Source organism: Aspergillus alliaceus, assembly GCF_009176365.1.
Source record: "Aspergillus alliaceus strain CBS 536.65 unplaced genomic scaffold BDW43scaffold_10, whole genome shotgun sequence".
Taxonomy (NCBI): domain Eukaryota; kingdom Fungi; phylum Ascomycota; class Eurotiomycetes; order Eurotiales; family Aspergillaceae; genus Aspergillus; species Aspergillus alliaceus.
In genome coordinates, this window is record NW_022474693.1 from 536641 (window position 1) to 550382 (window position 13742).

The 13742-nt window shown below is 47.0% G+C and overlaps 2 protein-coding genes across 2 annotated transcripts; one reads left to right on the top strand and one right to left on the bottom strand.

The window, feature by feature from the left end:
• Window positions 1–849: 849 nt before the first annotated feature.
• BDW43DRAFT_268861 (ATP-binding cassette glutathione S-conjugate transporter YCF1) lies at window positions 850–6481 on the top strand. Its single transcript, XM_032041172.1, has 9 exons — window positions 850–1346; window positions 1406–1889; window positions 1950–4763; window positions 4818–4921; window positions 4973–5018; window positions 5072–5856; window positions 5911–6065; window positions 6132–6372; window positions 6459–6481. Exons 2-8 carry the CDS (start codon window positions 1596–1598, stop codon window positions 6278–6280), a joined length of 4347 nt encoding a protein of 1448 aa, XP_031902855.1. The 5' UTR covers window positions 850–1346; window positions 1406–1595; the 3' UTR covers window positions 6281–6372; window positions 6459–6481.
• Window positions 6482–12848: 6367 nt separating this feature from the next.
• BDW43DRAFT_308823 (uncharacterized protein) lies at window positions 12849–13375 on the bottom strand (the record flags this gene model as incomplete). Its single annotated transcript, XM_032046577.1, has 2 exons — window positions 12849–13101; window positions 13347–13375. The coding sequence occupies 2 exons, from the start codon at window positions 13373–13375 to the stop codon at window positions 12849–12851; spliced, it is 282 nt and encodes a 93-aa protein (XP_031902856.1).
• Window positions 13376–13742: the final 367 nt, after the last annotated feature.

Here is a 13742-nt window from a genome sequence, read left to right on the forward strand (position 1 = left end):
TGCAACACTTTATTCTTTTCATTGTATTACTCATCTATCTTATATTAATTTTATTCTTTTTTTTTGGCCCTTAGCGTATCGTAATGTAGCCTCGGGGTCCAGACTGCGCGGAATAAATGCATTGATACACCAATCACAGCGCTTCTTATCAAATCACATCAAAGCAAGGACCATACCAATATCAGGTCGCGCTGGCCTCTCGCAGGGGAGTGTGTATCCAGTTAAAGTATGGCACGGAGAAACACATTCAGCATTGGGCTGATAGTATCTTCGCGATAAGACGGAAAGGATTTGCACACCCTTCGAGGCAATGCAGTCAGCAGCGCGCACCCTTTCAGGCTAGTCCGGGTTTGTAAGTACTAGGTGATAGGTAGTAAATCCACACATTAGCTCTGATGTGCTTCGCTTTACAAAACTCGATGTAGATATAGTTTCTGGGGTGCAGTACGTCGCACGGACTCTCGGCGGCTTTTACGAGTAAAATATGTAGGCGTGAGCTTTTGCTGGACGGTTTTTGGGCACCGCATGCAAAGCAGCCAACCAACCAACTGCGACGGAAACCTGAACAAATTGGAATACCTTGATATTCCTTGAGAAAGCGGGAGTGCTGTATGTAGAAGAGTAGGAAGCTTTTAGTCTATGTAGGTATAGCTTGTCCGTGCGTGAACGATGTGCTAGACTAGGTAGAGACGATGACGCGCCCGTGATATATATATATATTGTTCCCAGACAAAAGCAGCTAGATCAATCATCGGGTCTAGGTATTTGAGGGAACGCCATAGTACAATAGAAGATAGTATAGAGTGTTTGAATCGATTAGGCTTGCGATTCGCAACTATTTATAGGCTCTTCATTCTCGCAGCTTCATGTAGACTACAATGCTATTTTATATGTAGTAATTAACTCCGAACGCTCTATGGACTCGGGATTGATTGCTCTTTTCCGCTTACGGACTAGCCGGTCATTGGATTGCTTGCTTACTTATTTGATGTTTGTTTGTGGCCCCTTCGTATTCGTTTCTTGTCCGAGGATTTCATGTCCGAACTGAGAATGTTACCCCGGAATTACTGGCCAACGAGGTAGCGTTCTAGAATCGTTGACTCAGAGATTTCTCGGGTCAACTTTTATGACGCATAAAAAGAAGCTTGGGAGACGCCAAGACATGGAACTAAATCATCCGGATTATGTCATAAGCACAGTCAGATGGCCGTTCGCGTGTAGTTGAGGACGGGAAAAGAAAATACGCAAGGGAGCGGAGCATCAAGTTAGAAAATCTTTTCACCTCGATTGGAATCCCACCCCAATGACTAGGTTACAATCGTCATAGGAAAAGAAATACTAGTTAGGTAAGCTAGGCGGAATTCAGCATCGCCCCTATCGTGTACCGAAGCTTACCTAGTATTAGTAGGCCGTCCATTTAGTAAGCAGCTTGCAGAGGACTGGCAGTTTATCATCCTTGATCAGAAAGTTCCTCCTCCCCTCCCGCAATCGCGTCCATTATTTGTGAGAAAGCGCCCCAGGAGTTCCCTCTGACTCCCGCTTCCTTCCTTCTCGTGGGTTGAAAGGAACAGGGATCCTGTAGCTGGGGTTAAAACATGCTAGATGACAATTCCCAGGTGATCCTCGGGGATTCTGCCCCGGGATCACTGGCGTCGTCAACCCCGAAGTCAGCATTCCAACCACCCAAACTGGAGCCCTTCTGTAGCGACGTCGAAGGATGGGGGCCTTTAAGCAAATTCAGATTCGACATGACGCCCTGCTTTCTAGACGTTGGAGTGGCTATTGTCGCACTATGGGGCATAATCATGGGAGCAGGTGCCATCTGGTTTCTGCTCAAAAGACGAATCCCCCAGCCGGTGTCGAAGAACTGGCATTTTTACACTAAGCTGGTTGGTTTCAAAATCCTCATGAGTACATTTAATCCAGGGCTAACTTCACGTTTGAATCAGATCGTGCTATCTGCTTTGATCTTTACCACGGCTCTTCAGGCAGCGATTCAAGTCGAAGCTTTTGCAAATACCTGGTTGGCTGACGTTCAGTTTTGGAGTACGATCTTTGTGTTTGCTTCTCTTTGTGTGATATTCACAGTCCAATACTATGAGCATTGGCGGAGTAGGCAACCCAACGGTGTTGTGCTCTTCTACTGGCTTTTCTTTTCCATCGCATACGGAATTAAATTGCGGTCGCTTGTTGCAAGACGGACCTATGAAGATAACCTCCCATACTTCGTTTGTTTCAACATAAGCCTGGGGCTCGCGCTACTGGAGTTTGGATTGGAATACCTTGTGCCCAAAAAGCAGAGTGCCTACGACGCACTGGGCGACGAAGATGAGTGTCCTTATGAGTATGCGGACATTTTCTCGGTGCTCACCTTCGGCTGGATGACGCCGATGATGAAGTTTGGCTATAATAACTATTTGACCAAAGATGACCTCTGGAACCTCCGGCACCGTGATACTACTCGTGTCACTGGGGAGGCCTTGGCGGAAAATTGGGAACAGGAACTGCAAAAGAGCAAACCATCCTTGTGGCTAGCACTGTTCAAGTCCTTTGGTCGTCCGTATATCCGAGGTGCGATCATTAAGTGTGGAAGCGACGTGCTCTCCTTTGTCCAGCCTCAGCTTCTGCGCGTTTTGATTGAGTTCATCAAGTCGTATGAAACCGACGACCCCCAGCCAGTTATAAGAGGTGTTGCTATTGCCTTGGCAATGTTCCTTGTCTCAGTATCGCAGACTATGTGCCTCCATCAGTACTTCCAGCGAGCCTTTGACACTGGTATGCGCGTGAAATCTTCTCTGACGGCCATGATCTATTCCAAGTCGCTTCGACTTTCAAGCGAGGGCCGTTCGGCAAAGACCACTGGCGATATCGTCAATCATATGGCTGTGGACCAACAGCGCTTGGCTGATCTCACCCAATTTGGCACGCAACTCTGGTCCGCGCCCTTTCAAATCACCCTTTGCATGCTGTCGCTCTACCAGCTCGTTGGTGTGAGCATGTTTGCGGGTATCGGTGTCATGATTCTTATGATCCCCTTGAATGGTGTGATTGCTCGTATGATGAAAAAGCTACAACTCGTCCAGATGAAGAATAAGGACTCGAGGTCCAGGCTGATGACCGAAATTTTGAACAACATCAAGAGTATCAAACTTTATGCCTGGAACACCGCCTTTATGAATAAGCTGAGTCACATTCGTAACGACTTGGAATTGAACACCCTTCGCAAAATTGGAGCGACACAGTCTGTGGCAAACTTCACATGGCAGTCTACTCCCTTCCTTGTCTCCTGCTCTACGTTTACCGTTTATGCCTTAACGGACCCTCGGCCTTTGACGACATCAGTTGTGTTTCCAGCTTTGACGCTTTTCAACCTTCTCACTTTCCCACTTGCCATCTTGCCCATGGTCATCACATCAATCATCGAAGCTTCGGTGGCTGTCAAGCGCTTGACCGATTATTTCACCGCGGAAGAACTACAAACTAATGCAGTTAAGCACGAGGACCCTGTGTCTCATGTCGGCGATGAGTCTGTGCGTATCCGTGACGCATCGTTCACCTGGAACAGGTACGATGGCGCTCACGTCGTGGAGAACATTAATTTCAGTGCTCGCAAGGGCGAACTCAGCTGCATAGTAGGCCGCGTTGGCGCTGGCAAATCCTCTCTTCTCCATTCACTTCTGGGAGACCTGTGGAGAACGGAGGGAGAGGTCGTTATTCGTGGCCGTATCGCATATGTCGCACAGTCACCTTGGGTGATGAATGCTAGTGTTCGAGAGAATATTATTTTTGGGCATCGGTGGGACCCCGACTTTTATGAGCTTACAGTTGAAGCATGCGCTCTGCTAGACGACTTCAAGAACCTGCCGGACGGGGACCAGACTGAGGTTGGAGAGAGAGGAATCTCGCTCTCCGGAGGACAAAAGGCTCGGTTAACTTTGGCTAGAGCCGTCTATGCTCGTGCCGATATCTACCTCCTGGACGACGTGTTGTCAGCAGTTGATCAGCATGTGGGACGGCATCTTATCAACAGAGTTCTTGGATCAAATGGGCTTCTCAGCAGCAAGACTCGGATCCTAGCAACCAATGCTATCCCCGTCCTGAAGGAGGCAGATTTTATCGGATTGCTACGAGACAGGACGTTGGTTGAAAAGGGCACCTATGAGCAGTTATTGGCTATGAAGGGAGAAGTTGCTAATCTTATCCGCACCTCTATGAACGACTCGGACGATGAAAGCTCAAGCGAAAACGGTCTTGCTAGCCCCGAAAGCTCAGACTCTACTACGATAATTGACAACGTAGAGTCCGATGAACTTTCGGATACAGACGAAGCCGAACAGCAAATTGGTTCGCTTCTTCCCATCAGATCTGGCGCTCATCGGAGATCAAGCACTGTGACTTTGCGACGCGCCAGCACCGTTAGCTGGAAAGGCCCCAGGCGCAAACTCGGAGACGAAGAGAATGTTCTGAAGAGCAAGCAAACTCAGGAAACCTCGCAGCAAGGTAAGGTCAAATGGAGTGTGTACGGAGAATATGCCAAGGACAGCAACGTCATCGCCGTCTGTTTCTATCTTGTCGCACTTTTGGGTTCTCAGACAGCTCAGGTCGCTGGCAGCTACTGGCTGAAATATTGGTCAGAGGGGAGCGAAAGGCAAGCAAATCCCAAGGTTGGCAAATTTATCGGGATCTACCTAGCTCTCGGGCTGGGATCTTCTCTCTTGGTTATTGTTCAGAATCTCATTTTATGGATTTTCTGCTCAATTGAAGTACGTCTGCTTCTAACTATCTGACCGTGGCTATACTAATGTAAACATTGACAGGCATCTCGGAAACTACACGAGCGGATGGCATTCGCAATCTTCCGTTCTCCTATGAGCTTTTTTGAAACCACGCCATCAGGAAGAATCCTCAATAGGTTTTCAAGGTGAGTTTATGTGATTGACGTGAGTCGACGGAACTGACAGATGTTGTTTAGTGATGTATATCGTATTGATGAAGTCCTTGCTCGCACATTTAATATGGTATACCAGCCTCGTATCCTTCTAATTGCAACTTGGCGCTAATTTGATTCCAGTTGTTTGGGAACACTGCGAAAGCATTGTTCACGATGGGTGTTATCTCATCGTCAACGCCTGCATTCATCCTCTTGATTGTACCCTTGGGCTACATCTATCTTAGTTATCAAAAGTACTACCTACGGACATCTCGAGAGTTGAAGCGCTTGGACAGTGTCACACGCAGCCCCATTTTTGCTCACTTCCAAGAATCCCTTGGAGGCATCTCGACTATCCGCGCCTATAAACAAGAAAACAGATTTACCCTTGAAAACGAGTGGCGCATGGATGAAAACCTTCGCGCCTACTTCCCTTCCATTAGCGCGAACAGGTGGTTGGCAGTTCGCCTCGAATTCATTGGTTCTGTCATTATTTTGTCCTCTGCTGCGCTTTCTATTATCTCCGTCGCCACTGGCAGCCATATTTCAGCGGGAATGGTCGGTTTGGCCATGTCTTACGCCCTTCAAATTACCCAGTCTCTGAACTGGATTGTCCGCCAGACGGTCGAGGTCGAGACCAACATCGTGTCCGTGGAACGTGTTCTGGAGTACGCTAACCTACCAAGTGAGGCGCCTGAGGTGATATTCAAGCACCGCCCAGCTATTGGCTGGCCGGCGCAAGGCGCGGTGTCTTTCAAAAACTACAGCACACGATACCGTCCTGGGCTTGACCTTGTACTCAAGGATATCAATCTTGATATCAAACCTCACGAAAAGATTGGCGTTGTTGGCCGCACGGGTGCAGGAAAGAGTTCCCTTACTCTGGCGCTCTTCCGCATCATCGAGCCAGATCGTGGCAATATTAGGTGAGTCCTGCTGCCCGACAGTTCATACTGGCGCTGCGCTAACTTGGTTTCTAGCATCGATGGGCTAAATATATCTACTATTGGTTTGTTTGACTTGCGAGGCCGCCTTGCCATCATTCCTCAAGACCCGGCCATGTTCGAGGGTACCGTACGGGACAACCTGGACCCTCGTCATGCGCATGATGACACAGAGCTGTGGAGTGTGCTTGGTACGTTGGGCTCAACTCTTTGCATATGGGAGAAAGTGAATGGTTGACTAACCTGTTAACCTGCAGAACATGCACGACTGAAAGATCACGTTGCTAGCATGGACGGCCAGCTGGATGCCCGAATTCAAGAAGGAGGTAAGGAATTTGGCCGCCTGTCTCGCTTGCATCAGCGTGACGTTGGACTTCCCTACGGCTGGGCTAACATGGCATCATAGGAGCCAATCTGAGTCAAGGCCAGCGTCAGCTGGTGTCTCTAGCACGAGCGTTGTTGACGCCTAGCAATATCCTGGTTCTTGATGAAGCGACAGTAAGTGGCCAATTTTACTACACCGTTTTTTCCGCCTCTACCGCCTTTTGCTCGATTTTATTATTATTTACTGACGGCCACTTTAGGCGGCTGTGGATGTGGAAACGGATGCATTACTGCAACGCACCTTGCGCAGTAGTATCTTCCAGGACCGCACTATTATCACCATTGCGCATCGCATCAACACAATCATTGATTCTGACCGAATCGTCGTGTTGGACAAGGGCCGAGTGGCCGAATTTGACACGCCTGCTGAACTGATTAAGCGTGGCGGTAAATTCTACGAACTGGTCAAGGAGGCAGGTCTACTTGATAACGAAGGTCTTGCCATCGTACAGTAAATCAGGGTTCCCCCCCCCCCCTCCAAGCGAAGGAGGCATGTGAGTGGCTGGGGCAAATGTGAGAGAGGCGCTTCTACGGTCTCGGGGCCAACCGCTCGAATCTGGATCTTTAGTCGGAGACCAGGTGAGGATTCCATGTTGGCTGAACTTGCATACACCAACATTTAGACGATCCATAAAGCGTCTGTGCGCACGGAAGAGGGGTTGTTTTGGAAGGATCGATGGTTTGGTATACGAGCTCCGAGAATCAGACGTTCTCTTTTTTAGACGAGGAACCAAAAGTACGGGACGATGATCGCTTTCGTACCCATGGCGTCGGAAGGAGTTTATTTAATTAATTTCTGGTTGCCTTCTTTCTCTGGATGTCTATATACTTCGCTTATTGAAACGAAAAGTTACTGCACATAGCCAACACATGACTGTAATTGCGAGCAACTGTTCAAGTGGAAATAATTAGAGAAAACCAAGCCAAACAATATTCACAAAAGCCAAAAAAAACCGATGTGTCAACAATAGCGGTGTAGGGGATCCCCTGTTAAGTCACTGCAGTCACTCTCTGCATACTGCCATACATATACTCTGGGTGAAATGCAGTAGTCGGAACCACCCGATTTGATTTATTATGGTTCGAATATCGAACTCGGCAACATTTCAATGTCCCTTAATTATCCCCCTACTCTGTCTTATCAAATAAACCCCCGGCCGAGAGTCCCCATTATTTGGCCCGGGAATTTTTGACTTCGAGGGATCTAACCGCCTGCCAGCCATTTCTCAGTTCTTTTAAAATCCATAGATAGATGGATAGCATTGAGTTACGTCGTTTTCGATCGCATTATATTAGAAATATTAATATTAGCATCTTTTCATAGTACGCATGGCGGATAGAGTTCACCTCCTTGCGTGGTGGCTCTATCATGAGGCTTCGCTAATTTCAATAATCACCGATGATCGTGAGGCTATCTCGCGTGGCGTGTGCGTGACGACAGAAGAAAGAAAGAAAGAAAGATGGAGAGGCACGGAGATCGAGGCAGACAGAGAGGGGAAACAAGGAGAAATGAAAGCTGAATGGAGGGGTAGTACTGGCATGGGCCGGCATACTTCCGAAGATCAAAATTCGAAAGTACTGGCAAAAAAATTACACATCGTCACTTAACTATGGCATATGGAATGCATACATACAGTCAGTATACATACAGTATAGTCATGGTCCGTGGGTCTTTTTATCGTCATAGGATCCAGATTCACTCATCCAAGCTAAATCTCACTAAATCTCAGCACGACATAATAGACTCGATACGACCACATTCTGTATTTTATTTATTTCTATTGTTTTTCTTTGTCTACCGAAGGTAGGACAGATCTCTAGGTAGAGTGTGGGGATGTGGGAACCCCAAGTTCCCCCCCCCCCCCAAAAAAGCCGCTAACTCGCTCACCACAACATAATAGAACCATACAGAAACCACCAAAAAACCCCCCAATCGCAAAACCCGAACTAAAGAAGTTAACCCACCAACAGACACTGGGATCAGACTAAACCAGACGGAAATCGATCCTGCATATCCCGTTCCAGGACGACCTGGTAATCGGGTCAGAGGACGGGCCTTTTGAGTTCTTCAGTGCCGTCGTGTCGTGGGTATTCTATCCACTCGGGCTGGCTATTTTCAGCTTCGTGCAGTCTTGGGGCGTCCCATCGTGGGATCCGATAATGGAGCTGTGCGATTGACCCCTGTCTTTGGTTGGTTGGCAGAGATCTCCGGCGGTGTTTGGGGTTTGTATATTCGGAGATGGGGAGATTTGGGCGGAGGCGATCTGCTCTTTATTATGTCTATGTTCTTCTTATTTTCTTGTGTTCGGGTTTTGATATGGAGATAGATAGGTTTTGGTGGTGATTTCGATTTTGGGTTGAGGCGGGTAGATCGGTTGTTTAGATCGAGACTGTTTGTTAGTTAATCTGTAGAAGTACAATGGAGTTAGTTCCTTTTGGCGGGTGATTGATTGGTTGGATGTGTTTATCACTGTATATGTATTAATACTAACGACCAACCACCCCTACAACTTTTACGCGGACCTGCATACAGTCAGAGAAGAGTTGAATCAGTAAACAGATATAACAGATATCAAGTAAGCAGTCAGCATGATAGAAAACGCTCAGGCCGTTTCGTCATAACGAGATCGCGGTCCCCTGTCCGCCCACCAGATAGTTATTCAAATAAACGACATTGACCAGTTCCTTGCGTCAGGCCCAGTGTGGGCCTTTTTACCTCCTCTAGATTCTGATAGTTCAGTCGATCAATCATCATGCGGCTGCAGGGACGGCCTTGCCTGAGGAAGAAGTTCGCAAGAGCCACTCGAGTATGTCAACTCCAGCGACGGCTTTACTCTTTGGTACAGGTAGAACCAACGTCGAAGATTCCCCATTCTAACCCACATTAGTTTAATGGGTCTTGAACAGCTGGCCGAGGACTATTTGTCCAGCCGCACCGCAGTGGAGCTCTGCAGTGGGAGTTGACATGGATGGTGCATTTCAGCCACGATGGAAGTGTCTTGTTTGAGATTAACTTTTGGAGGGGGGATGTGGCTTGGGTTGTTATGGCCATGTTCTAAACGCCTGGATTGATTGGTTAAGGCCAACCCTGGTCATTCCTCTTCTTAGCACTTAGTTTGCTTACTCGACCTTCAGTTCCCATCTGTAGAAGTCCTTCATATTCTATTATAATATTACTATTACTATTATTATAGTTGAAACCTCGGCAATGATATAAGCATATTCTAACCAGAAACCGCCCCAACCGTCTCACATAAATAACCAGCATCCAAAACAACACAACCACAATATCAACTAATAGTACTAATCAACAAGGGTGCAGAAAAAGAAGAGTTTCCAATTAAAGGGCAACCCCCGGTACCCGTGCAGATCCCGAACCAATCGCCGCCCCAACATCCTCTGACTCAGTTTAGAAATATCTCCGTCCCCCAACATTGCAAATCCTCAACTATTGAACCGAACAGAACCTTCCATATGCACGGTACTTTGGGCGAACGGGGAAAGATCTCACAAGACCTCAAATATTATTTCAAATCCAAAGACGCAAAGAAAGAAATAAAGAAAATCAAAACTCTATCGTACATACCCTAGCCGACACTAGATCAATAGATAGATAGACAAATAGCCACGAAGAACGAAACTGGGTCCCAGAGATCCTGAAACTGAAACACATTTCATCATCTCTGATATACATAGTACACACTTACTTACGTAGATTCCGTTGGAAAAGTCGTTAGAACGTTGACCTGTCAATGTGCCTTACCGGCCACTTTTCTTTTTCCACATTCCTTGTCCCTTTTTTTTTCCAATTCCTTCTTTTTCTTTTTCCATTTGCTGGCGCTAGGAATGTTTTTCTTTATTTTTTATTTTTATTTTTTTTTAAAAAATAAATATATATATATTTGGTGTATTCTTACAGTAGTTCAAAAGTATATTTTAGTGGCAGGGGGAGGGGTTTGAGCACACTGTACTATATTCTCCGACGGGAAACGTCTACCGTTGTTGAACACCGTCAGGCTAGTCTCTGGACTTGAATACAGAGTCAAGATGACGATGGGCCGTAAATGATTCAGAAGGCAAAGGTGTAGGTATACCTCTGAGCAACGCCTAGCTACATCACTAGATTAATTATTCCTTCTGTGCAGATCATGCAGCGCAGTGTAGATCGTCATGATGCTCGTGGAGGGCGAAGTGGAAATATTTTCCAGGAGAGTAAACGTGACTATTGAGTATAGACGTCAGTTTCATGGCTCAAGATGAAAGCAGGGCTACGAAGGGGATATTCGGTCGAGTGTGGGGAGATTGGCGGGGAGGGTGGGAATAAGACGAGACTAAAGTACGTTGACGGAAAAAGCAAGGAAAAACGAATGCGATGATTCCAAAAAGGGATAAAAAAAATAAAATAAAAATAAGATGGAAAGAAATATAGAATTCTCCTAAGAAATCGAACAAAGTACTATACTAGGTGAAAACAGCCCTCTGATTGCCGTCATCACAACTCCGAAAAGGAAAAAAGAAAATCTGATATCATAAGATCAACATTCCAAATACATGGAACATCCCTACTCTATAATAATCTCTGGGACCAATCAAAGGCCCAGCTTCGTGGTCCACAGACCTGAGTCGGTTTAGCGAACACTTGACGAGCAAATCACGCTCGACTGAATCATGTGCTATGGGAAGACTTCCATGGCAGCGGAACTGCCAGTGCATGCGAGATCCACAACCCGGTTAAGCCATGCTATTGTCCTGCGCCAGTCATAAGCGCAAGACAGGGATGTTTCGAGTAAGATAGGTTCGGAGCTAACGCATGGCTGCAGACTTTTCGAGCGATCTCGGCAGTGGGTGGGAATTCAGTGTGTCTGACCGCGAAACTCTACCGATGATAAACTACACACTTAAAATTATTTTCGAAACGGAAGTTTTCTTTCCTCTCCCTTACTGCCCTTACTGAAGGCAATTTACGGATAGAGCGATGTAGTCAAATTCAAACTTTACTCTTGCGATAACACATGGGGAGAGGTCCTGTAACCCAAATCGAGTGACTCGCAGGTTTGGTAGATCGCCGGAACTCTATCGGTTCCCCATTGATATGAGCTCTTACAGACATTTTTGGACTTGTCAAGCTCACGGACGCATTGAGGACACAACTGGGTTTACCGGGGAAAGGCTCTGCGGAAGTTGCGTGAACCATAAAGACTGGTTCTATGGTTCTTTCGATACTTGGGACTCGGACACGCTGTGGTTCGAGCAACATTGGGAGGCAGCTCCATAGTTCGCTTTTTTTTTACTTTCTTTCTTTGGTTTTTTTTTTTTTTTTTTTTTTTTTTTTTTTTTTTTTTTTTTTTTTTTTTACTTACATGAATAGGTTGACTCGCCGATGTTACATCAAGAAGGATCGAAGAATAACATACTGGTAGTATCCAGCCTCCAGCTACAACTCCTCTCTAACTACCTTGTCCCCCGCCGGAACCAATCGTAAGCTGCAAATATCATGGAACATTGTTTGGAAGTATCATTTTTAGAAGCGATGGAAACCCTGATGCTTGCTTTGCGCTAGTAGGGATGTTCTTCTACCCCACGAACTATCTTCGCATTCTTCCAAATAGCAACATCCATCGGAGAATTGATTATCTAAACTGCTGTATCTCACCCAGTCGGTATACCCATCATATCGTATGTGCAGGTGGAGTGTCGTACAACATGCACACTTACCCATAGTAGCCATCGCTGCATGCAAAGTCCTGCAGAGGCTCGGGCCGACCGGGATGGATCTATTCACTTAATCCATGGTCGTGGATGTGTATTCATTTACACAATATACGGAAAATGGGAAGAGACATCCGGCAGCAGTGTTTATTGGTCTGACGCAGTGGGAGGAATAGATTCGCGTGCCGCTTCTATTTGTAGAATTCGCGGCAAGCGCTACTTATCGCGGGTTGGAGCGTCTTGAAAATAGCATTTAATGATCAGGTAATGCACTTGCTATAGTTCAACACGCAGATGACAAATCCCTGGATAATCCGATGCACGGTCAAATGACATTCCCGAAGAGGAAACGGGGTGCGAGGGCTATCCTGCTGTTGAATCTCTGTTGAGGTTTTGAACTGAAAAAAGTACGGCAGTAATTAGTCCATTCTCGACTTTTCCTGGATATACCCCGTACACAAACAACGAGCGACTCCGGAGGCCCACGTAAGCTCAAAAGGAGATCTAAATGAAATCCTCCGCGGATGATTAAGATACTGTGAAGGAGTTAACTGTCATGTCTCGTAGCGCCCGTCAAAAGCTACGAATGAACTCCGTATGGACGGTAAAGATGGCGCCGAGAGGATCAAGCTAATTTTCAACTTGCAAGGATCCCTAACCCATCAACCTGGCCCTTGGCCCGTTGTCCCTGGGAGGCGTCAGCCCCAGGGAATGGGAAATACAGGGGAGATGAGGAGATGAGACAGGAGGATCTCGGTGTACTTTTGTACCTGAAGGGTTCGGAGTGGTCCCCGGACATGGATGCTCTAGGAGGACCAACGTAATCCCAGGAAGTCAGATCGGTTCTTGCCTGTCGGGAGAGATGCGAAGCCATTGACCAATCAGAGGGGGTGTGATCTGGGATCGGAGTACGACATGGGCATGGCGGTGGTTGCACGCCAGCGGGGGGTCTGGAACTTTGGGTGACACTCTTGGACAGGACGATCGTGAACCTTGCTTTTTGATGACAAAACGGTCCTTCCGTTCTCCCCGGGCCGCGGCGCCGCCCCGCTTGTAGCAGATGGACCTGATAGTTTGGAGTCTATGGACGGGTGCCAGTCTTTCGGCCCGCTCTGGGGTGTCTTAGGCTGTCTCCTAATCGCGTTTAGGGCTTTCAGCCCTTTTTAGCCCTTTCGCTCTTAGGGGGTTAGCACTGACCCGAAGTCAGCAAAAGGATTGGCATAAGTGCAAAAAGTACGATAGTATCCTGGGCGGGGTTACTACTGAGGTTTTGACCCTCAGTCAGAGCTAACACTACCTAGCTGATTTCAAAGGACAATTTTCTGCCCCTAATACGAGAAAGCGCTAAGTTATACTCTGTACAGTACCCTTTTTCTTACTTCTGCACCCCCGTCCTTTTCCCAGCCATTTTTGGTGCAGGAGAGCAATCTTGAATCGGATCCTGTTCCTGACAAGCTCCCGGGGATTTCCCTCAGTCCCATTCTCTCCCAAAAGCCGGTCTTCACTTCGCCCCATCTATGACGCAACTCATCAATGTATTCGATGCTGCCATTTCTGCAGAATGCTCATGCATGGCAGCAGGTCATGATCCACATTATGGGCGACAGAATGCCATTATTATTGTCTGTATGTAGGTAAGATGAAGCTGAGCTGCTGAGGTCCTCACTACTCTGCTTTTAATTTCCGTTGCCCCACAAGGCAGGAAAAGAAATCCGCCTTTGAACTCCGGAGTTCAATGATCTCTACAAGCTCCGCAGAGAGTGATCTTTATTCTC